Genomic DNA, 25,052 nt, shown 5'->3' on the forward strand with positions numbered 1-25,052 from the left:
GAGTGCACGGGGCGATAGGTCACAGTGCACGGGGCGATGGGTCAGAGTGCACGGGGCGATAGGTCACAGTGCACGGGGCGATAGGTCACAGTGCACGGGGCGATAGGTCACAGTGCACGGGACGATAAGTCAGAGTGCACGGGGCGATAGGTCACAGTGCACGGGGCGATAGGTCACAGTGCACGGGGCGATAGGTCACAGTGCACGGGGCGATAGGTCACAGTGCACGGGGCGATAGGTCACAGTGCACGGGACGATAGGTCACAGTGCACGGGGTGATAGGTCAGAGTGCACGGGGCGATAGGTCAGAGTGCACGGGGCGATAGGTCACAGTGCACGGGGCGATAGGCCACAGTGCACGGGACGATAGGCCACAGTGCACGGGCGATAGGTCAGAGTGCACGGGGCGATAGGTCAGAGTGCACGGGGCGATAGGTCACAGTGCACGGGGCGATAGGTCACAGTGCACGGGGCGATAGGTCACAGTGCACGGGGCGATAGGTCACAGTGCACGGGGCGATAGGTCACAGTGCACGGGGCGATAGGTCACAGTGCACGGGGCGATAGGTCACAGTGCACGGGGCGATAGGTCACAGTGCACGGGGCGATAGGTCAGAGTGCACGGGGCATAGGTCACAGTGCACGGGACGATAGGTCACAGTGCACGGGGTGATAGGTCAGAGTGCACGGGGCGATAGGTCACAGTGCACGGGGCGATAGGCCACAGTGCACGGGACGATAGGCCACAGTGCACGGGCGATAGGTCACAGTGCACGGGACGATAAGTCAGAGTGCACGGGGCGATAGGTCACAGTGCACGGGGCGATAGGTCACAGTGCACGGGGCGATAGGTCAGAGTGCACGGGGCGATAGGTCACAGTGCACGGGGCGATAGGTCACAGTGCACGGGACGATAGGTCACAGTGCACGGGGTGATAGGTCAGAGTGCACGGGGCGATAGGTCAGAGTGCACGGGGCGATAGGTCACAGTGCACGGGGCGATAGGCCACAGTGCACGGGACGATAGGCCACAGTGCACGGGCGATAGGTCAGAGTGCACGGGGCGATAGGTCAGAGTGCACGGGGCGATAGGTCAGAGTGCACGGGGCGATAGGTCACAGTGCACGGGGCGATAGGTCACAGTGCACGGGGCGATAGGTCACAGTGCACGGGGCGATAGGTCACTGTGCACGGGGCGATAGGTCACAGTGCACGGGGCGATAGGTCACAGTGCACGGGGCGATAGGTCACAGTGCACGGGGCGATAGGTCACAGTGCACGGGGCGATAGGTCAGAGTGCACGGGGCATAGGTCACAGTGCACGGGGCATAGGTCACAGTGCACGGGGCGATAGGTCACAGTGCACGGGGCGATAGGTCACAGTGCACGGGGCGATAGGTCACAGTGCACGGGGCGATAGGTCACAGTGCACGGGACGATAGGTCACAGTGCACGGGGTGATAGGTCAGAGTGCACGGGGCGATAGGTCACAGTGCACGGGGCGATAGGTCACAGTGCACGGGGCGATAGGCCACAGTGCACGGGACGATAGGCCACAGTGCACGGGCGATAGGTCAGAGTGCACGGGGCGATAGGTCAGAGTGCACGGGGCGATAGGTCAGAGTGCACGGGGCGATAGGTCACAGTGCACGGGGCGATAGGTCACAGTGCACGGGGCGATAGGTCACAGTGCACGGGGCGATAGGTCACTGTGCACGGGGCGATAGGTCACAGTGCACGGGGCGATAGGTCACAGTGCACGGGGCGATAGGTCACAGTGCACGGGGCGATAGGTCACAGTGCACGGGGCGATAGGTCAGAGTGCACGGGGCATAGGTCACAGTGCACGGGACGATAGGTCACAGTGCACGGGGTGATAGGTCAGAGTGCACGGGGCGATAGGTCAGAGTGCACGGGGCGATAGGTCACAGTGCACGGGGCGATAGGCCACAGTGCACGGGACGATAGGCCACAGTGCACGGGCGATAGGTCACAGTGCACGGGACGATAAGTCAGAGTGCACGGGGCGATAGGTCACAGTGCACGGGGCGATAGGTCACAGTGCACGGGGCGATAGGTCAGAGTGCACGGGGCGATAGGTCACAGTGCACGGGGCGATAGGTCACAGTGCACGGGACGATAGGTCACAGTGCACGGGGTGATAGGTCAGAGTGCACGGGGCGATAGGTCAGAGTGCACGGGGCGATAGGTCACAGTGCACGGGGCGATAGGCCACAGTGCACGGGACGATAGGCCACAGTGCACGGGCGATAGGTCAGAGTGCACGGGGCGATAGGTCAGAGTGCATGGGGCGATAGGTCAGAGTGCACGGGGCGATAGGTCACAGTGCACGGGGCGATAGGTCACAGTGCACGGGGCGATAGGTCACAGTGCACGGGGCGATAGGTCACTGTGCACGGGGCGATAGGTCACAGTGCACGGGGCGATAGGTCACAGTGCACGGGGCGATAGGTCACAGTGCACGGGGCGATAGGTCACAGTGCACGGGGCGATAGGTCAGAGTGCACGGGGCATAGGTCACAGTGCACGGGGCATAGGTCACAGTGCACGGGGCGATAGGTCACAGTGCACGGGGCGATAGGTCACAGTGCACGGGGCGATAGGTCAGAGTGCACGGGGCGATAGGTCACAGTGCACGGGGCGATAGGTCACAGTGCACGGGGCGATTGGTCGCAGTGCACGGGGCGATAGGTCACAGTGCACGGGGCGATAGGTCACAGTGCACGGGGCAATAGGTCACAGTGCACGGGGCAATAGGTCACAGTGTGGGGGATGTTGTTGATGGGGTGGAGTTGGAGTGGGGGGTGAGGGGGGGCGCTCCTGAGCTCTGTGTTTTGAGCTGGCTGTGGCACCTAGCCACACTAGAGCTTGGGTTTTTGGGGGAAGAGTCGTGTTCTGCGCGGTTGTATCTGGGATCTCTGTGCAGGGACTAACCCCTGTGTTTCTGTCCTTCAGCGAAACAGAAGAGCTGTGTGGATCTGCCCATCACTGCAGAGTTTGTGGAGAAAGGTGAGTGAGGGGTGAATTGTAACTGAACAGCTCCCCACAAACTGCCCTACTCCCAAGAGCAGCTAGCAGAACGTTTTGCATTGATATAGCGTTTCTCACCACCTCCTTGCAGCCAGTAGAACATTGGTCATTCGGCCCATCGAGTCTGCTCCGTCATTCAATGATAATTCGCAACTCCGCTTTCCTGCTTTCTCCCCAGCAGTCCTGGACTCCCTGACTGAATAAATACCTGTCTATCTGAGCAAAGCTGTGCTTACTGTGCTAATGTCAAAATTACACACAGCAATCTCCCCGAAACAACAACCAGGCAATCAACAGCTTCTGTTTTCACTGATGTTGGTTGAAGGATAAATGTTACAGAAGCAGGTAAACCATCCTGATCTGCAGCACTCCCTCAGTACTGACCCTCTGACAGTGCAGCACTCCCTCAGCACTGACCCTCTGACAGTGCAGCACTCCCTCAGTACTGACCCTCTGACAGTGCAGCACTCCCTCAGCACTGACCCTCTGACAGTGCGGCACTCCCTCAGTACTGACCCTCTGACAGTGCAGCACTCCCTCAGCACTGACCCTCTGACAGTGCGGCACTCCCTCAGCACTGATCCTCTGACAGTGCGGCACTCCCTCAGCACTGACCCTCTGACAGTGCGGCACTCCCTCAGTACTGACCCTCCGACAGTGCGGCACTCCCTCAGTACTGACCCTCTGACAGTGCGGCACTCCCTCAGTACTGACCCTCTGACAGTGCAGCACTCCCTCAGTACTGACCCTCTGACAGTGCGGCACTCCCTCAGTACTGACCCTCTGACAGTGCAGCACTCCCTCAGTACTGACCCTCTGACAGTGCGGCACTCCCTCATAGAACATAGAACATAGAACATAGAACATTACAGCGCAGAACAGGCCCTTCGGCCCACGATGTTGCACCGACCAGTTAAAAAAAAAACTGTGACCCTCCAACCTAAACCAATTTCTTTTCGTCCATGAACCTATCTACGGATCTCTTAAACGCCCCCAAACTAGGCGCATTTACTACTGATGCTGGCAGGGCATTCCAATCCCTCACCACCCTCTGGGTAAAGAACCTACCCCTGACATCGGTTCTATAACTACCCCCCCTCAATTTAAAGCCATGCCCCCTCGTGCTGGATTTCTCCATCAGAGGAAAAAGGCTATCACTATCCACCCTATCTAAACCTCTAATCATCTTATATGTTTCAATAAGATCCCCTCTTAGCCGCCGCCTTTCCAGCGAAAACAATCCCAAATCCCTCAGCCTCTCCTCATAGGATCTCCCCTCCATACCAGGCAACATCCTGGTAAACCTCCTCTGCACCCTCTCCAAAGCCTCCACATCCTTCCTGTAATGTGGGGACCAGAACTGCACACAGTACTCCAAGTGCGGCCGCACCAGAGTTGTGTACAGTTGCAACATAACGCTACGACTCCTAAATTCAATCCCCCTACCAATAAACGCCAAGACACCATATGCCTTCTTAACAACCTTATCTACTTGATTCCCAACTTTCAGGGATCTATGCACACATACACCTAGATCCCTCTGCTCCTCCACACTATTCAAAGTCCTCCCGTTAGCCCTATACTCAACACATCTGTTATTCCTACCAAAGTGAATTACCTCACACTTCTCCGCATTAAACTCCATCCGCCACCTCTCGGCCCAACTTTGCAACCTGTCTAAGTCTTCCTGCAAACTACGACACCCTTCCTCACTGTCTACCACACCACCGACTTTGGTGTCATCAGCAAATTTGCTAATCCACCCAACTATACCCTCATCCAGATCATTAATAAATATTACAAACAGCAGTGGCCCCAAAACAGATCCCTGAGGTACACCACTTGTAACCGCACTCCATGATGAATATTTACTATCAACCACCACCCTCTGTTTCCTATCCGCTAGCCAATTCCTGATCCAATTTCCTAGATCACCCCCAATCCCATACATCTGCATTTTCTGCAGAAGCCTACCATGGTGAACCTTATCAAACGCCTTACTAAAATCCATATATACCACGTCCACTGCCTTGCCCCCATCCACCTCCTTGGTCACTTTCTCAAAAAACTCAATAAGGTTAGTAAGGCACGACCTACCTGCCACAAAACCATGCTGACTATCACCTATCAATTCATTACTCTCCAAATAACTATAAATCCTATCCCTTATAATTTTTTCCAACATCTTGCCGACAACAGAAGTGAGACTCACCGGTCTATAATTCCCGGGGAAGTCTCTGTTCCCCTTCTTAAACAATGGGACAACATTCGCTAACCTCCAATCTTCTGGTACTATACCAGAGGCCAACGACGACCTGAAGATCAGAGCCAGAGGCTCTGCAATCACTTCTCTTGCCTCCCAGAGAATCCTTGGATAAATCCCATCCGGACCAGGGGATTTATCTATTTTCAGACCCTCCAGAATATCCTGCACATCCTCCTTATCAACTGTAATACTGTCTATTCTACTCCCTTGCAACCCAGTGTCCTCCTCAGCTATATTCATGTCCCCTTGCGTGAACACCGAAGAGAAATATTGGTTCAATGCTTCACCAATCTCCTCCGGTTCCACACATAACTTCCCTCTGCCATCTATAACTGGCCCTAAACTTGCCCTAACCAACCTTCTGTTCTTGACATACCTATAGAACGCCTTAGGATTCTCTTTAACCCTATCCGCCAAAGTCTTCTCATGTCCCCTCAGCACTGACCCTCTGACAGTGTGGCACTCCCTCAGCACTGACCCACTGACAGTGCGGCACTCCCTCAGCACTGACCCTCTGACAGTGCGGCACTCCCTCAGTACTGACCCTCTGACAGTGCGGCACTCCCTCAGTACTGACCCTCTGACAGTGCGGCACTCCCTCAGTACTGACCCTCTGACAGTGCGGCACTCCCTCAGTACTGACCCTCTGACAGTGCGGCACGCCCACAGTACTGACCTTCTGACAGTGCGGCACTCCCTCAGCACTGACCCTCTGACAGTGCGGCACTCCCTCAGTACTGACCCTCTGACAGTGCAGCACTCCCTCAGTACTGACCCTCTGACAGTGCGGCACTCCCTCAGTACTGACCCTCTGACAGTGCGGCACTCCCTCAGTACTGACCCTCTGACAGTGCGGCACTCCCTCAGTACTGACCCTCTGACAGTGCGGCACTCCCTCAGTACTGACCCTCTGACAGTGCGGCACTCCCTCAGTACTGACCCTCTGACAGTGCGGCACGTCCACAGTACTGACCTTCTGACAGTGCAGCACTCCCTCAGCACTGACCCTCTGACAGTGCGGCACTCCCTCAGTACTGACCCTCTGACAGTGCAGCACTCCCTCAGTACTGACCCTCTGACAGTGCGGCACTCCCTCAGTACTGACCCTCTGACAGTGCGGCACTCCCTCAGCACCCTCTGACAGTGCGGCACTCCCTCAGTACTGACCCTCTGACAGTGCAGCACTCCCTCAGTACTGACCCTCTGACAGTGCGGCACTCCCTCAGTACTGACCCTCTGACAGTGCAGCTCTCCCTCAGCACTGACCCTCTGACAGTGCGGCACTCCCTCAGCACTGACCCTCTGACAGTGCGGCACTCCCTCAGTACTGACCCTCTGACAGTGCGGCACTCCCTCAGTACTGACCCTCTGACAGTGCGGCACTCCCTCAGCACTGACCCTCTGAGAGTGCGGTGCTCCCTCAGTACTGACCCTCTGACAGTGCGGCACTCCCTCAGCTCTGTCCGTAATGATTTAGATGTTGTGCTATTTCCACTGAAGTTGAACTGTTGAACCATAGAATCCCTTCAGTGCAGCCTGAGGCTGTTTGTCCCATTGAGGGTGCACTGATTCTCCGAAAGGGCTTCTTACCCTGGCGCTCTCCCCACCCTGTGCTTGGCGCCCCCACATTTACCATCATCATTTGAGCTACTCATAGAAACTAGGTGCAGGAGTAAAGTAAAGTAAAGTTTATTGCTTAGTCACAAAAAAGGCTTACATTAACACTGCAGTGAAGTTACTGTGAAATTCCCCTAGTCGCCACACTCCGGCGCCTGTTCGGGTCAATGCACCCTAACCAGCATGTCTTCCAGAGTGTGGGAGGAAACCGGAGCACCCAGAGGAAACCCATGCCGACACGGGGAGAAAGTGCAAACTCCACACAGACAGCGACCCAAGCTGGGAATTGAACCCGGGTCCCTGGTGCTGTGAGACAGCAGCGCTAACCCACTGTGCCATCATTCAGCACTTCGAACCTGCCCCACCATTCAATGTGATCATGGCTGATCATGCACTTTCAGTATCCCACTCCCACTTTCTCCCCATGCCCCTCGATCCCTTCAGCCACAAGGGCCACGTCCAGCTCCCTCGTGAATATATCTAACAAACTGGTCCCAACAGCTTCCTGTGGGAGAGGACTCCACAGATTCACAACTCTCTGAGTGAAGATGGTCTTCCTCATCTCAGTCCTGAATGGCTTACCACTTATTCTTTGGGCTGCAGCTCAGAAGCTGACTGCAGGGTCTAACTTGGGCAATAGATTATGCTAATGTTAGAATTAACTCAAGATCGGACTTTCTTAACTCAGGCCTGACCTTCCCACTTGCCTGCAGTTTTCCCAACTCTCACTGTCTCTTTCCTTGGAGGCAGGCTGCTCCTCAGTCCCTCCACCCTCCGCAGCGGGGCAGGCTTTGGGAGGGTTGGTGCACCCCCCACCTCCCCCCCACCCCCCAACTTCGGACAGGGTGGAATTCTGCAGGCCAGCCCTGACGGATTTCCCCGTCCTGGAGGTCACTCCCCATTCGCCACAGCGGGGTCTGCAGTTCTGCCGAAGTCAGTGGCGTTATCCATTCCTTGCCCATGACGCCTCAGGCAGCCTGCGGCGGAGATTGTCTTTGGAGAGAGCAGTAAGGGCTGGAGAATTCCCCAGCGTATCTCTCACTGCTTTGAGCCCGCTACAACAAGCTGCCCTTTGAGTCTGACTCTGCTTGGTGTGAATGACATTCTGAGGTTAACCCATCCTTTCCTCTCTGCAGTTACTGATCATTACAACCAGTCACTTGTATTCTGCCCAGAGGAACCCAAGATCTTCTTCAGTATTCGGGAGCCCATCGTAAACCGAGTGTTCACCAGCCAACATCACCGAGGTTTCACAAGCAAGTGTGTCCTTTATCACCAACTCTCTCCACCACTCTGACATTAGCCAGTCTGTGTCTTACTGAGAATGTGTCTGCTCACATCACTCCCCTTCTGCACAACCTGACTTTGTTTCGAGCACTTTGTTATGCTGGCTTTTTCCCCGGAGGGAATTCCTGTGTCTGCAGTGGAATTTTCCAAAGTAAACACAATATAATCACAAATTAAAATACTGCAGATGCTGGAAATCCACAACAAAAGCAGAAAATGCTGCAGCAACTGTGGTGAGAGAATAGAGCCAACGTTTCGAGTTTATATGACTCTTCTTCAGAGTTAAAGAAAGAGAGAAATGTGATGGATTATATACTGTATGCAATCAGAAGTCCCACAACACCAGGCTAAAGTCCAATAGGTTTATTTGGAATCATGAGCTTTCGGAGCGCTGCTCCGTGAGTGACTCACCTGATGAAGGAGCAGCGCTCCGAAAGCTCGTGCTACCTGTTGAGCTTTAACCTGGTGTTGAGAGACTTCTTACTGTGCCCACCCCAGTCCAACACCAACATCTCCACATCATATCTACTATATAAGCAGCAGAGTAATAGGCCATTGATTGGTGGGAGTTAGGAGAGATTGCAACAAAAATATTATGGACACAAGACAAAGGAAGTTATAAAGATTAAGGCAGGTGTTAATAGCGGCGTAAAGGTAAGATAGCAGAAAGTGTTCATCGCAGAACAAGATCAGTGCTTTGTGAAAGTAAAACTGAAGAACAAGTGACAGATGGCCCTGTGGGGGAGGGGTTGGGATAAACAATTGGATTGCAATACGACCCCCGACCTCCAATCTGTTCCCATTTTACGTCAGCATCTTACTCTCCTGCCCAGTGAAGCCCACTGGGGGAACAGCACCTCATCCTCTGATCAGCCACATTACAGCCTTCCGCACTGACCACTGAGTTCAACAACTATAGACTGTGACCTTTCTCCGATGTCTGCACCCCCTTTAATCATTGTTTTTGTTCCAGTTCTCCCCCTTCCCCCACCCCCGAACTCCACACAAGGCCATCTACCATTTGTTGTTAGGTTTTGCTTTCAGAGGGCTGACCTTGTTCCGCTACCAACACATTCTGCTTTCTTAGCTCTATGCCACTGTTACACCTGCCTGAGTCTTTAACATGACCATTAAGAATATAAGAACATAAGAACTAGGAGCAGGAGTAGGCCATCTGGCCCCTCGAGCCTGCTCCGCCATTCAATAAGATCATGGCTGATCTTTTTGTGGACTCAGCTCCACTTACCCGCCCGCTCCCCATAACCCTTAATTCCTTTACTGTTCAAAAATTTATCTATCCTTGCCTTAAAAACATTCAATGAGGTCGCCTCAACTGCTTCACTGGGCAGGGAATTCCACAGATTCACAACCCTTTGTGTGAAGAAGTTCCTCCTCAACTCAGTCCTAAATCTGCTTCCCCTTATTTTGAGGCTATGCCCCCTAGTTCTAGTTTCACCCGCCAGTGGAAACAACTTCCCTGCTTCTATCTTATCTATTCCCTTCATAATCTTATATGTTTCTATAAGATCTCCCCTCATTCTTCTGAATTCCAATGCGTATAGCCCCAGTCTACTCAGTCTCTCCTCATAAGCCAACACTCTCAACTCCGGAATCAACCGAGTGAATCTCCTCTGCACCCCCTCCAGTGCCAGTATATCCTTCCTCAAGTAAGGAGACTAAAACTGTACACAGTACTCCAGGTGTGGCCTCACCAGCACCTTATACAGCTGCAACATAATCTCCCTGTTTTTAAACTCCATCCCTCGAGCAATGAGGAACAAAATTCCATTTGCCTTCTTAATTACCTGCTGCACCTGCAAACCAACTCCTTGAGATTCCTGCACAAGGACACCCAGGTTCCTCTGCACAGCAGCATGCTGCAATTTTTTACCATTTAAGTAATAGTCCATTTTGCTGTTCTTCCTATCAAAATGGATGACCTCACATTTACCAACATTGTACTCCATCTGCCAGACCCTCGCCCACTCACTTAGACTATCTATATCCCTTTGCAGACTTTCAGCGTCCTCTGCACACTTTGCTTTGCCACCCATCTTAGCATCATCTGCGAATTTTGACACACTACACTTGGTCCCCAACTCCAAATCATCGATGTAAATCATAAACAATTGCGGTCCCAACACTGATCCCTGAGGCACACCACTCGTCACTGATCGCCAACCAGAAAAACACCCATTTACCCCCACTCTTTGCTTCCTGTTAGTTAACCAACCCTCTATCCATGCTAATAGATTACCTGTAACACCGTGCACCTTTATCTTATGTAGCAGCCTTTGGTGCGGCACCTTGTCAAACGCCTTCTGGAAATCCAGATACACCACATCCACAGGTTCCCCATTGTCCACTGCACATGTAATGTTCTCAAAGAATTCCACCAAATTAGTCAAACATGACCTGCCCTTCATGAACCCATGCTGCGTCTTACCAATGGGACAATTTATATCCAGATGTCTCGCTATTTCTTCCTTGATGATAGATTCAAGCATTTTCCCCACTACAGAAGTTAAGCTAACCGGCCTATAGTTACCCGCCTTTTGTCTACCTCCTTTTTTAAACAGTGGCGTCACATTGGCTGTTTTCCAATCTGCGGGAACCACCCCAGAGTCCAGTGAATTTTGGTAAATTACCACTAGTGCATTTGCTATTTCTCCCGCCATCTCTTTTAGTACCCTGGGATGCATTCCATCAGGACCAGGAGACTTGTCTACCTTTCGCCCCATTAACTTGCCCAACACTACCTCTTTCGTGATAATAGAAACATAGAAAAACTACAGCACAATACAGGGCCTTCAGCCCACAAAGATGTGCCGAACATGTCCCTACCTTAGCGATTACTAGGCTTACCTATAACCCTCTATCCTATTAAGTCCCATGTACTCATCCAGAAGTCTCTTAAAAGACCCTGTTGAATCCGCCTCCACCACCGTTGCTGGCAGCCCATTCCACGCACCCACCACCCTCTGAGTGAAAAACCTGCCCCTGACATCTCCTCTGTACCTACTCCCCAGCACCTTAAACCTGTGTCCTCTTGTGGCAACCATTTCAGCCCTGGGAAAAAGCCTCTGAGAATCCACCCGATCTATACCTCTCAACATCTTATACACCTCTATCAGGTCACCCCTCATCCTTCGTCTCTCCAAGGAGAAAAGGCTGAGCTCACTCAACCTATCCTCATAAGGCATGCTCCCCAACCCAGGCAACATCCTTGTAAATCTCCTCTGCACCCTTTCTATGGCTTCCACATCCTTCCTGTAATGAGGCGACCAGAACTGAGCACAGTACTCCAAGTGTGGTCTGACCAGGGTCCTATATAGCTGCAACATCATCTCACAACTCCTAAACTCAATTCCTCGATTGATGAAGGCCAGTACCCCATACGCCTTCTTAACCACAGCCTCAACCTGCACAGCTGCTTTGAGCGTCCTATGAACTCAGGCCCCAAGATCCTTCTGATCTTCCACTCTGCCAAGAGTCCTACCATTGTGCCCCAGGGATCCCAGGGATCTGTTCTGGGACCCTTGCTGTTTGTCATTTTCATAAATGACCTGGATGAGGAAGTGGAGGGATGGGTTGGTAAGTTTGCCGACGACACGAAGGTTGGTGGTGTTGTGGATAGTTTGGAGGGATGTCAGAAGCTGCAGCGTGACATAGATAGGATGCAAGACTGGGCGGAGAAGTGGCAGATGGACTTCAACCCGGATAAATGTGTAGTGGTCCATTTTGGCAGGTCAAATGGGATGAAGGAGTATAATATCAAGGGTCAGACTCTTAGCAGTGTAGAGGATCAGAAGGACCTTGGGGTCCGGGTCCATAGGACTCTTAAATTGGCCCCGCAAGTGGAGGAGGTGGTTAAGAAGGCGTATGGTGTGCTGGCCTTCATCAATCGAGGGATTGAGTTTAGGAGTCGGGAGATAATGATGCAGCTATATAAGACCCTCGTCAGACCCCACTTAGAATACTGTGCTCAGTTCTGGTCGCCTCATTACAGGAAGGATGTAGAAATTATTGAAAGGGTGCAGAGAAGATTTACAAGGATGTTGCCTGGATTGGGTGGCATGCCTTATGAGGATAGGTTGAGGGAGCTCAGTCTTTTCTCCTTGGAGAGATGAAGGATGAGAGGTGACCTGATAGAGGTGTACAAGATGTTGAGAGGTGTAGATCGGGTGGATTCTCAGGCTTTTTCCCAGGGTGGAAATGGCTGCGACGAGAGGACACAGGTTTAAGGTGCTGGGGGGTAGGTACAGAGGAGATGTCAGGGGTAAGTTTTTCACTCAGAGGGCGGTGAGTGAGTGGAATCGGCTGCCGTCAGTGGTGTTGGAGGCAAACTCGATAGGGTCTTTTAAGAGACTTCTGGATGAGTACATGGGACTTAATAGGATTGAGGGTTATAGGTAAGCCTATATATAAGCCTAGGTAGGTAGGGACATGACCGGCGCAACTTGTGGGCCGAAGGGCCTGTTTGTGCTGTAGATTTTCTATGTTCTATGTTTCTATGAATATTATATTCCGCCATCCTATTTGACCTGCCAAAATGAACCACCTCACACTTATCTGGGTTGAAGTCAATCTGCCACTTCTCCGCCCAGTCTTGCATCCTATCAATGTCTCGCTGCAACTTCTGACATCCCTCCACACTATCCACAGCACCTCCAACCTTTGTGTCATCAGCAAACTTACCAACCCATCCCTCCACTTCCTCATCCAGGTCATTTATATAAATCACAAAGAATAAGGGTCCCAGAACAGATCCCTGGGGCACTCCACTGGTGACCAACCTCCATTCAGAATATGACCCATCTATAACCACTCTTTGTCTTCTGTGGGCAAGCCAGTTCTGGATCCACAAAGCAATGTCCCCTTGGATCCCATGCCCCCTCACTTTCTCAATAAGCCTTGCATGGGGCACCTTATCAAATGCCTTGCTGTAGTCCATATAAACTACATCTACTGCTCTTCCTTCATCACTGTGTTTAGTCACATCCTCAAAAAATTCAATCAGGCTGATAAGGCATGATCTCCCTTTCGCAAAGCCATGCTGACTATTCTTAATCATATTATACCTCTCCAAATGTTCAAAATCCTGCTTCTCAGGATCTTCTCCATCAACTTACCAACCACTGAGGTTAGACTCACCAGTCTATAATTTCCAGGGCTATCTCTACTCCCTTTCTGGAATAAAGGAACAACATCCGCAATCCTCCGGAACCTCTCCCGTCTCCATTGATGATGCAAAGATCATCGCCAGAGGCTCAGCAATCTCCTCCCTCGCCTCCCACAGTAACCTGGGGTACATCTCATCCGGTCCCGGCGACTTATCTAACTTGATGCTTTTCAAAAGCTCCAACACATCCTCTTTCTGATAGTTTCTAGGTCCTCACCTGCTGTTGCCTTCCTGTCATCAATTTTTGGCATGTTATTTGTGTTTTCCACTGTGAAGACCGATACAAAATACCTGTTCAATGCCTCAGCCATTTTCTCATTTCCAGTTATTACATCCCCCTTCTCATCCTCTAAAGGACCAATGTTTACTTCTGCCACTCTTTATCATTTTATATGTTTGTAGAAACTTTTGCTATCTGTTTTTATATTCTGGGCTAGTTTAAGTGTTTTAGGCAAGACAGAGGAGGGGCCAAAAGAGGTGGGGGAGTAGCAGTATTAGTTAGAGAGCATATTACAGCGGTGCAGAGGGAGGACAATTCAGAGGGGTCACTGTGGGTGGAGCTCAGAAACAGGAAGGGCGCAGTCACTATGTTGGGGGTGTACTACAGGCCCCCCAACAACCCAAAGGAAGTGGAAGAACGGAGATGTCAGGAGATAATGGATAGGTGCAGGAAAACTGGTGGGAGACTTCAATTTCCCTGGTATAGACTGGAAATCGCGTAGGGCTGGGAGTCTGAATGGGGAGGAATTTGTAAAATGCGTACAGGAAGGTTCTTTGGAACAATATGTAGATAGCCCGACTAGAGAGGGGGCTATACTGGACCTAGTACTGGGGAATGAGCCCGGTCAGGTCTTCAAAGTTTCGGATGGGGAACAAGTGGCAAATAGTGACCACAATTCTGTTAGCTTTAGGATAGTGATGGAAAAGGATGAGTGGTGTCCCAAGGGTAAAGTGTTGAATTGGGGCAAGGCTAATTTTAGTGGGATTAGGCAGAAATTGGCAGCTGTTGATTGGGAGAGGCTGTTTGAGGGTAAATCCACATCTGGCATGTGGGAGTCTTTTAAGGAACAGTTGTTAGGGCTGCAGGACAGGCATGTGCCTGTACAAAAGCAGGATAGGAAGGGTAGGATTCGAGAACCGTGGATAACCAGGGAAATTGAGGGATTGGTCAAAAAGAAAAGAGAGGCGTATGTTAGGTCCAGGCAGCTAAAAACGGAGGGAGCTCTGGAGGAGTACAAAGAAAGTAGGAAAGAACTCAAACGAGGAATTAGAAGGGCAAAAAGGGGTCACGAAATGTCCTTGGCAGACAGGATTAAGGAGAATCCCAAGGCATTTTATTCATACGTTAGGAACGAAAGGGTTGTCAGGGAAAAAATCGGACCTCTCAGGGACAAAAGTGGAGAATTATGCTTAGAGCCCAAAGAAGTAGGTGAGATCCTAAATGAATACTTTGCATCGGTATTCACAAAGGAGAGGGATGTGTTGACTGGGAGTGTCTCGGAGGGGAGTGTTGACCCGTTAGAGAAAATCTCCATTACAAGGGAGGAAGTGTTAGGTTTTTTAGGGAATATAAAGACTGACAAATCCCCAGGGCCTGATGGAATCTATCCAAGGCTGCTCAGGGAGACGAGAGATGAAATCGCTGGGCCTCTGACGCAAATCTTTGTCTCGTCACTGGACACAGGTGAAGTCCCAGAGGATTGGAGGATAGCTAATGTGGTCCCGTTATTTAAGAAGGGTAGGAAGGATAACCCGGGAAATTATAGGCCGGTGAGCTTGACGTCCGTGGTAGGGAAGTTGTTGGAGAAGATTCTTAGAGATAGGATATATGCGCATTTAGAACTGAATCATCTCATTCGCGATAGACAGCATGGTTTTGTACGAGGGAGGTCATGCCTCACAAATTTGGTTGAGTTTTTTGAGGAGGTGACTAGAATGGTTGACGAGGGAAGGGCCGTGGATGTCGTCTATATAGAACATAGAACAGTACAGCACAGAACAGGCCCTTCGGCCCACGATGTTGTGCCGAGCTTTATCTGAAACCAAGATCAAGCTATCCCACTCCCTATCATCCTGGTGTGCTCCATGTGCCTATCCAATAACCGCTTAAATGTTTCTAAAGTGTCTGACTCCACTATCACTGCAGGCAGTCCATTCCACACCCCAACCACTCTCTGCTTAAAGAACCTACCTCTGATATCCGTCCTGTATCTCCCACCACGAACCCTATAGTTATGCCCCCTTGTAATAGCTCCATCCACCCGAGGAAATAGTCTTTGAACGTTCACTCTCTATCCCCTTCATCATTTTATACACCTCTATTAAGTCTCCCCTCAGCTCCTCCGCTCCAGAGAGAACAGCCCTAGCTCCCTCAACCTTTCCTCATAAGACCTACCCTCCAAACCAGGCAGCATCCTGGTAAATCTCCTCTGCACTCTTTCCAGCGCTTCCACATCCTTCTTATAGTGAGGTGACCAGAACTGCACACAATATTCCAAATGTGGTCTCACCAAGGTCCTGTACAGTTGCAGCATAACCCCACGGCTCTTAAACTCCAACCCCCTGTTAATAAAAGCTAACACACTATAGGCCTTCTTCACAGCTCTATCCACTTGACTGGCAACCTTTAGAGATCTGTGGATATGGACCCCAAGATCTCTCTGTTCCTCCACAGTCTTCAGAACCCTACCTTTGACCCTGTAATCCACATTTAAATTTGTCCTACCAAAATGAATCACCTCACATTTATCAGGGTTAAACTCCATTTGCCATTTTTCAGCCCAGCTTTGCATCCTATCTATGTCTCTTTGCAGCCTACAACAGCCCTCCACCTCATCCACTACTCCACCAATTTTGGTGTCATCAGCAAATTTACTGATCCACCCTTCAGCCCCCTCCTCTAAGTCATTAATAAAAATCACAAAGAGCAGAGGACCAAGCACTGATCCCTGCGGCACACCGCTAGCAACCTGCCTCCAATCCGAAAATTTTCCATCGACCACCACCCTCTGTCTTCGGTCAGACAGCCAGTTACCTATCCAATCGGCCAACTTTCCCTCTATCCCACACCTCCTCACTTTCATCATAAGCCGACCATGGGGGACCTTATCAAACGCCTTACTAAAATCCATGTATATGACATCAACTGCCCTACCTTCATCAACACACTTAGTTACCTCCTCAAAAAATTCTATCAAATTTGTGAGGCACGACTTGCCCTTCACGAATCCGTGCTGACTATCTCGGATTAATCCGCATCTTTCTAAATGGTCGTAAATCCCATCCCTAAGGACCCTTTCCATCAATTTACCAACCACCGAAGTAAGACTAACCGGTCTATAATTACCAGGGTCATTTCTATTCCCTTTCTTAAACAGAGGAACAACATTCGCCATTCTCCAGTCCTCTGGCACCATCCCCGTGGACAGCGAGGACCCAAAGATCAAAGCCAAAGGCTCTGCAATCTCATCCCTTGCCTCCCAAAGAATCCTAGGATACATTTCATCAGGCCCAGGGGACTTATCGACCTTCAGTTTATTCAAAACTGCCAAGACATCCTCCCTCCGAACATCTATTTCCTCCAGCCTATTAGCCTGTAACACCTTCTCTTCCTCAAAAACATGGCCCCTCTCCTTGGTGAACACTGAAGAAAAGTATTCATTCATCAGTGAAGAAAAGTATTCATTCATCGAACCCTACCTTTGACCCTGTAATCCACATTTAAATTTGTCCTACCAAAATGAATCACCTCACATTTATCAGGGTTAAACTCCATCTACCATTTTTCAGCCCAGCTTTGCATCCTATCTATGTCTCTTTGCAGTCGACAACAACCCTCCACCTCATCCACTACTCCACCAATCTTGGTGTCATCAGCAAATTTACTGATCCACCCTTCAGCCCCCTCCTCTAGGTCATTAATAAAAATCACAAATAGCAGAGGACCAAGCACTGATCCCTGTGGCACTCCGCTAGCATAAAACATAGAACAGTATATGGACTTTAGTAAAGCGTTTGACAAAGTCCCTCATGGTAGGTTGGTGCAAAAGGTTGGATCTCATGGGATAAAGGGGGAGGTGGCTAGACGGGTGGAGAATTGGCTTGGTCACAGAGACAGAGGGTGGTAGTGGAAGGGTCTTTTTCCGGCTGGATGCCTGTGACTAGTGGTGTTCCGCTAGGAAGAAGGTGTAACTGGCGTGTTCAGTAAGTTTGCGGACGACACGAAAATGGCTGGACTTGCAGATAGTGAGGAACATTGTCAGAGGCTACAGAAGGATATAGATAGGCTGGAAATTTGGGTAAAGAAATGGCAGATGGAGTTCAATCCAGATAAATGCGAAGTGATGCATTTTGGTAGAACTAACGTAGGGGGGAGCTATACGATAAATGGCAGAACCATAAAGGGTGTAGATATGCAGAGGGACCTGGGTGTGCAAGTCCACAGATCCTTGAAGGTGACGTCACAGATGGAGAAGGTAGTGAATAAGGCATATGGCATGCTTGCCTTTATAGAGTATAAAAGTTGAGGTCTGATGTTGCAGTTGTATAGAACGTTGGTTCGGTCGCATTTGGAATGCTGCACCCAGTTCTGGTCGCCACACTACCAGAAGGACGTGGAGGCTTTAGAGAGAGTGCAGAGGAGGTTTACCAGGATGTTGCCTGGTATGGAAGGGCTTAGTTATGAGGAGAGATTGGGTAAACTGGGGTTGTTCTCACTGGAAAGACGGAGGATGAGGGGTGACCTAATAGAGGTGTATAAAATTATGAAAGGCATAGATAGGGTGAACGGTGGGAAGCTTTTCCCCAGGTCGGTGGTGACGTTCACGAGGGGTCATAGGTTCAAGGTGAAGGGGGGGGAGGTTTAACACAGATATCAGAAGGACATATTTTACACAGAGGGTGGTGGGGGCCTGGAATGCACTGCCGGGCAAGGTGGTGGAGGCGGACACACTGGGAACGTTTAAGACTTATCCAGATAGCCACATGAACGGAGTGGGAATGGAGGGATACAAAAGAATGGTCTAGTTTGGACCAGGGAGCGGCACGGGCTTTGAGGGCCGAAGGGCGTGTTCCTGTGCTGTATTGTTCTTTGTTCTTTGTTTTACTCTCATAATCCATCTTACTTTTCTTTATAGCTTTTTTCGTGGCTTTTTGTTGACCTTTAAAGATTTCCCAATCCTCTAGGTTCCCACGAATCTTTGCCACTTTGTATGCATTTTCTTTCAATTTGATCCCTCCTTTATTTCCTTAGATATCCATGGTTGATTATCTCTTTTTCTGCAGTCCTTCCTTATCACCGGTATATACTTTTGCTGAGCACTGTGAAAGATCGCTTTGAAAGTCCTCCACTGTTACTCAGTTGTCCCACCATAATGTTTTTGCTCCCAGTCTACCTTAGCCAACTCCTCCCTCATCCCATTATAGTCTCTTTTGTTTAAGCACAAGACACTGGTATTGGATTTTACCTTCTCACGTTCCATCTGTATTTTAAATTCAACCATACTGTGATCGCTTCTTCCAAGAGGATCCCTAACTGTAAGATCATTAATTATTCCTGTCTGATTACACAGGACCAGATCTAGGATAGCTTGTTCCGTTGTCGGTTCCATTACATACTATTCAAGGAAGCTATCGCAGATACATTCTATGAACTCCTCCTCAAGGCTGCCCTGACCGACCTGGTTTGACCAATTGATATGTAGATTAAAATCCCCCGTGATAATTGCTGTACCATTTTTACATGCATCAGTTATTTCTTTGTTTATTTCTCGCCCCACCATGATGTCATTATTTTGTGGCCTAGAGACTACGCCTATCAGTGACTTTTTCTCCTTAATATTTCTAATTTCCACCCACATGGATTCAACCTTTTTTTCCATAGAACCGATATCATCTCTCACTACTGCCCTGATATCATCCTTAAATATCAGAGCTACACCACCTCCCTTACCTTCCTGTCGGTCCCTCCGAACAGTTTGATACCCCTGGATATTTAACTCCCAGTCGTGACCATCCTGCAACCATGTCTCTGTAATGGCCACCAAATCATACTCATCCGCAATGATTTGTGCCGTCAACTCATTTACCTTGTTTCGAATGCTACAAGCATTCGGATAAAGTGCCCTTATGCTAGTTTTTGTGCCACCTTTCTGAATTCTAACACCTCCATTAATAACATCTCCTGAGTTCTCCTTCCTTTTAACTTTTTTCCTGATTTTTGATGTAGTTGGAACCTTCTCCCCACATTTTGTCCTTGCTTTGTCTTGGACCCATAAATCTTTGTTGCAATCTGTCGCAGCTCCCGCCTGTCGCTGACTTTCTACCCTGTTCTAGCTGCTCCACCCCCTCTTATACAGTGTAAAACCCATTTCTCCCTCTCTACCTCTGAGGGAGAGTCAGATGGATTTGAAGCATTAATACTATTCTCTCTCCACAGATGCTGCCAGAGTTGCTGAGTGATTAGTGAATCTGTCCGCTGGGTGGTTTCCTCGCTCACACATTTCGCTGCCCCTTCAGCGAGGGTTTCACTTTTGATTGTAACTGTTTTTGGTAAATGGCAATACCTTTACAGCACAGCAACGGGCTGTTCAGCCCATCTACTCCATACTGGTGTTTGTGATAGACACAAGCCCCTCCCACCTCTTCTTCATCTTACCCTATTACCGTCTCCTTCCATTCCTTGTTTACCCAGCTTCCCCTGCAATGCCGCTCACTTCTGCCTCTCCCAGTCTTACCTGAATCTCCCAGGCAGCACTCAGCCAGCCCATTATCTGATCAGGTATTCTTAATGAAGCGTTGAAGACACAAGGCAAATCACTGGAGACACTGAGTCATTCTGGTACAGGAAGAGGCCATTCATCCCTCTTGAACCCATGCTGGCTCTCTGTCGAGCAATCCAGTCTGTGCTATATTAGACAGTTTCCTGCTTTTCTCCATTACTAATCTAAACTTTATCATCACTCTGTCAAGTCTTCCCTCATGAGACCAAGCAGCAGATCCAGCAATGCCTCCTGATCGGGGAAGTTCCCCCGCCCTTTACTCGAACAACCCCATCTGTAGCTCTTACACAGCTCTGTGATTTCCCTGTCGCTGAGATCCTCTTCACTCCCAGAGCTCTCTCGCAAGATCTTATCAATTGCTTCCCAACTCTAACCAATGGATTCTGTCCTTTGTCCTGCTCAAGGACATTGCCAACATTGCAATATCTCTAATCGATATTGCCATCCCATCTCCCTTTTTTCCTACTCTATCTTTCCTGAACACTAAGTCCTTGTATATTAAGTGCCGAGGTCACACCATTTTTGAGGATGAGGAAGTGGAGGGATGGGTTGGTAAGTTTGCCGACGACACGAAGGTTGGTGGGGTTGTGGATAGTTTGGAGGGATGTCAGAAGTTACAGAGGGACATAGATAGGATGCAAGACTGGGCGGAGAAGTGGCAGATGGACTTCAACCCAGATAAATGCGTAGTGGTCCATTTTGGCAGGTCAAATGGGATGAAGGAGCACAATATAAAGGGAAAGACTCGTAGTACTGTGGAGGATCAGAAGGACCTTGGGGTCCGGGTCCATAGGACTCTAAAATCAGCCCCGCAGGTGGAGCAGGTGGTTAAGAAGGCGTATGGTGTGCTGGCCTTCATCAATCGAGGGATTGGGTTTCGGAGTCCGGGGATAATGATGCAGCTATATAAGACCCTCGTCAGACCCCACTTGGAGTACAGTGCTCAGTTCTGGTCGCCTCATTACAGGAAGGATGTGGAAAAGATTGAAAGGGTGCAGAGGAGATTTACAAGGATGTTGCCTGGATTGAGTGGCATGCCTTATGAGGATAGGCTGAGGGAGCTCAGTCTTTTCTCCTTGGAGAGACGTAGGATGAGAGGAGACCTAATAGAGGTGTATAAGATGTTGAGAGGCATAGATCGGGTGGACTCTCAGAGGCTTTTTCCCAGGGTGGAAATGTTTGCTACGAGAGGACACAGGTTTAAGGTGCTGGGGGGTAGGTACAGGGGAGATGTTAGGGGGAAGTTTTTCACACAGAGGGTGGTGGGCGAGTGGAATCGGCTGCCATCAGTGGTGGTGGAGGCGAACTCAATAGGGTCTTTTAAGAGACTCCTGGATGAGTACATGGAGCGTAATAGGATGGAGGGTTATAGGTAGGTCCAGAAGGTAGGGATATGTTCGGCACAACTTGTGGGCCGAAGGGCCTGTTTGTGCTGTAGTTTTTCTATGTTTCTATTTTTAAGCCACATTTTTGTTATTGCCACTATATGATATTCTCTCAACCATTTGTACTTCTAGTTCACCAAGTTTATTCACTGCACTTTACGCAGTCTTTCTTCATCATCTCCTATTTAATAGGGAATAATAAATCCTCTATCACAGTCCAACCATTCTCACCTCATTCTGTCTGATGTCCTCCCCCGGCTGTGAAAGAGCAAACAGCACCATCCAGTGGCCAAGCTGCGCAGTGTCAGTGTGCAGAAAATCTCTCTCTAACTGTGTACAGGGGAAAGGTCATGGAAAAGGTTGGGATAAAGTCAGGGCTATGGAACAAAGATTAACTTGAGTTGAGGTCTAGGGCAGTCGTGAGCTCACTGAAAGTTAACCAAACCTGAGGAACATAGGAGTGAGAGGAGATGATTCAGCTCCTGGACCCTGCTTTATTATTCCAGTAGATCCTGGCTGATTGGGATCTGACTACACTTACCTGCCTTTGCTGCAGAGCTTTCGATAGCCCTACCTTAGCTGAAAGCCTGATTCCACTGCCCCCCCGTACCCCATCATCTACAGATATTTGAAGAAAATTCCTAATTTCCACTATGCTTTATGAGAAGGAATCTTCCTGACTTTATCCCTGTCCGGTCTAACGTTCTGTCTGCTTGTTCTGGATTCTTCTATGACAGGAAACAGTTTCTTTAAACTATCAGCTGATTTTAATGATTTAAATGACTCTGTTGGACCACACCTTACCGTACTGGAGAATGGAAGCAGTCCCTCAGACAGCCCACATTCCCAGCCTGCAGCCTTGGGCTGCTTTAGGAATGCCCTTCCTGCTGTTTATAAATGTTAGCATTAGGAGAGCGTGCACTGGGCTTCATAATAGGCAATAGAACTGCTTCACGGGGGTGCGGGGGGGGGGGTGTGGGGTGGAGTTGCTGAACCTGTCGGCTGCGTGGCGTTGGGGTGGGATGTTCTGATAGGTGATACAGCTTTGTAAATGAGCTGAGCTCCAGTGTGTGTTCCTAACCTCTCTCTCTGTCCTTCTCCAGGATGTGTGTCCGTTCCAGATGCTGGGATGCCTGTATGGTAGTGGATGGTGGGACCTCATTTGAGTTCAATGACGGTGCGTTTGCCACACTGACCGTGGATGAGGAGGATGCCTTGTGCACTGTTGTCCTGGAGGAGTGAGAGCCCCTTCCTATACCTGGGGTGGCATCGGACTGTGCCTTACTACTGAGTGTATGGCAGTGGGCTGTGTGGGATTGTGTTTACTGCCATTCCTGTGAGTGCCAGGAACATGTGGGGATTTGAGCTGCACTCGGTTTGATCCTGGTGACTTTTGATCTGGATTTATCTGGGGTTGAGGGAGGCGGGGGGGGAGGGGCGGGGGGGGGTGTGGTCAGCTCATTACAGGGTTCTGGATTTATCTGGGGTTGAGGGCGAGAGGGTCGGCTCATTACGGAGTTCTTTTGAGAAGTTTGTGCTACAGTTCCAGTCGATTAAAGCCCGATTATCAGGTTCTCCTTTGGTCAAATTTCTGCCCTTCCAGCTGTTTGCGGGAATGCATCCTATCACAGGCTGGTGTTTTCCTGCTTTTGGTGAGTTCCATCCTGAGGCCCGTTCCTGTTCCCCACGTCCTCACTCCTTCATGGGGTAACCCTGTTCTACACACCCCTATGTGGGCAGCACGGTGCTATGTGATCCAACTGGTCCTTCCTGAAGGACACTGAAGCTCACTGACTGTGCTCCCAGTTTAATGGGGCTCAAATCTTCACTTTGTATATTGGTGAGTGGACAGAGGGTTTGAGTGGCCTGGACCGTAACCTTGGCCTCTCCTGTGGGACTATTCAGTCGACATAGAGGGAGAGGCTGTAGCGAGGTGAGCACTGGGGTGTCTGAGTGAGAGTGAGTGTGTGAGTGAGAGTGTGTGAGAGTGTGTGAGTGTGTGTGAGAGTGTGAGTGAGTGTGTGTGAGAGTGAGTGTGTGTGAGAGTGAGTGTGTGAGAGTGAGTGAGGGTGTGAGTGAGGGTGAGTGTGTGTGAGAGTGAGTGTGTGTGAGAGTGTGTGTGTGAGAGTGTGTGTGTGTGAGAGTGAGTGTGTGTGAGAGTGAGTGTGTGTGAGAGTGAGTGTGTGTGAGTGAGTGTGTGTGAGTGAGTGTGTGTGAGTGAGTGTGTGTGTGAGTGAGTGTGTGTGAGTGAGTGTGTGAGTGAGTGTGTGAGTGAGTGTGTGTGAGGGTGTGAGTGAGGGTGAGTGTGTGTGAGAGTGAGTGTGTGTGAGAGTGAGTGTGTGTGAGAGTGTGTGTGTGAGAGTGTGTGTGAGAGTGAGTGTGTGTGTGAGTGAGTGTGTGTGTGAGTGAGTGTGTGTGTGAGTGAGAGTGTGTGAGTGAGTGTGTGAGTGAGTGTGTGAGTGAGTGTGTGAGAGTGAGTGTGTGTGAGGGTGAGTGTGTGTGAGGGTGAGTGTGTGTGAGGGTGAGTGTGTGAGAGTGAGTGTGTGTGAGTGAGTGTGTGTGTGAGTGTGTGTGTGAGTGAGAGAGTGTGTGTGAGTGAGTGAGTGTGTGTGTGTGAGGGTGAGTGTGTGAGTGAGAGTGTGTGTGAGGGTGAGAGTGTGTGAGTGAGAGTGTGTGTGTGTGTGAGTGAGAGTGTGTGAGTGAGGGTGAGTGTGTGAGTGAGTGTGTGTGTGAGGGTGAGAGTGTGTGAGTGAGGGTGAGTGTGTGAGTGAGTGTGTGTGTGAGGGTGAGAGTGTGTGAGTGAGTGTGTGAGTGAGTGTGTGAGTGTGAGTGAGTGAGAGTGTGTGAGTGAGTGTGTGAGTGTGAGTGAGTGAGAGTGTGAGTGAGAGTGTGTGAGTGAGTGAGAGTGTGTGTGTGTGAGTGCGTGTGTGAGAGTGCGTGTGTGAGAGTGTGTGTGAGTGAGTGTGTGTGAGTGAGTGTGAGTGAGTGTGTGTGTGAGTGTGTGTGAGTGAGTGAGTGTGTGTGAGTGTGAGTGAGTGTGAGTGAGTGTGTGTGAGTGAGTGAGTGTGTGTGAGTGAGTGAGTGTGTGTGTGTGAGTGAGTGTGTGAGTGAGCGAGTGTGTGAGTGAGCGAGTGTGTGAGTGAGCGAGTGTGTGAGTGAGCGAGTGTGTGAGTGAGTGAGTGTGTGAGTGAGCGAGCACTGTGCCAATGCAATCAAACGTGGAGCCAAGTCAAAACCAATAATAAACTTTTCAACAGCCTCCAGTGCGGTTTGTAGCTGTGTGTGGGGTCAGTGTATATTCACATCCACTGTGATCGCAGAGTGATACAATACAGGAGGAGGCCATTTGGCCGATGCTTTTTGTGCTAGCTCTTACAGAAAACCGCACTGCCTCCTGCTCGTTACTGCAGAGATTCACCACTCATTTTCACACCTTCCTGATGCTTTTTACAGCAGCACATTCCAGATCTCAGTGATTGGAGAGA

General features: G+C 50.1%; 1 protein-coding gene across 9 annotated transcripts in view; it reads left to right on the forward strand.

Annotated features, from left to right (window-relative positions):
* Window positions 1-23,908, forward strand: part of nadk2 (NAD kinase 2, mitochondrial) — a 126,494-nt gene extending 102,586 nt beyond the window's left edge. For 3 of the 9 annotated variants that reach the window (XM_078205453.1, XM_078205454.1, XM_078205458.1), the window contains 3 exons: window positions 2,977-3,030; window positions 8,071-8,194; window positions 22,671-23,532. In XM_078205453.1, the coding sequence (XP_078061579.1) occupies window positions 2,977-3,030; window positions 8,071-8,194; window positions 22,671-22,809 (317 nt within the window). In that variant the 3' untranslated portion in view covers window positions 22,810-23,532. Of the gene's footprint in view, window positions 1-2,976; window positions 3,031-8,070; window positions 8,195-19,839; window positions 19,953-22,670 lie in introns of all 9 variants that reach the window. The other 6 variants (XM_078205451.1, XM_078205452.1, XM_078205457.1 and 3 more) reach the window with 3 other exon arrangements.
* Window positions 23,909-25,052: the final 1,144 nt, after the last annotated feature.

The sequence above is a fragment of the Mustelus asterias genome, unplaced genomic scaffold (genome assembly GCF_964213995.1).
Source record: "Mustelus asterias unplaced genomic scaffold, sMusAst1.hap1.1 HAP1_SCAFFOLD_756, whole genome shotgun sequence".
Taxonomy (NCBI): domain Eukaryota; kingdom Metazoa; phylum Chordata; class Chondrichthyes; order Carcharhiniformes; family Triakidae; genus Mustelus; species Mustelus asterias.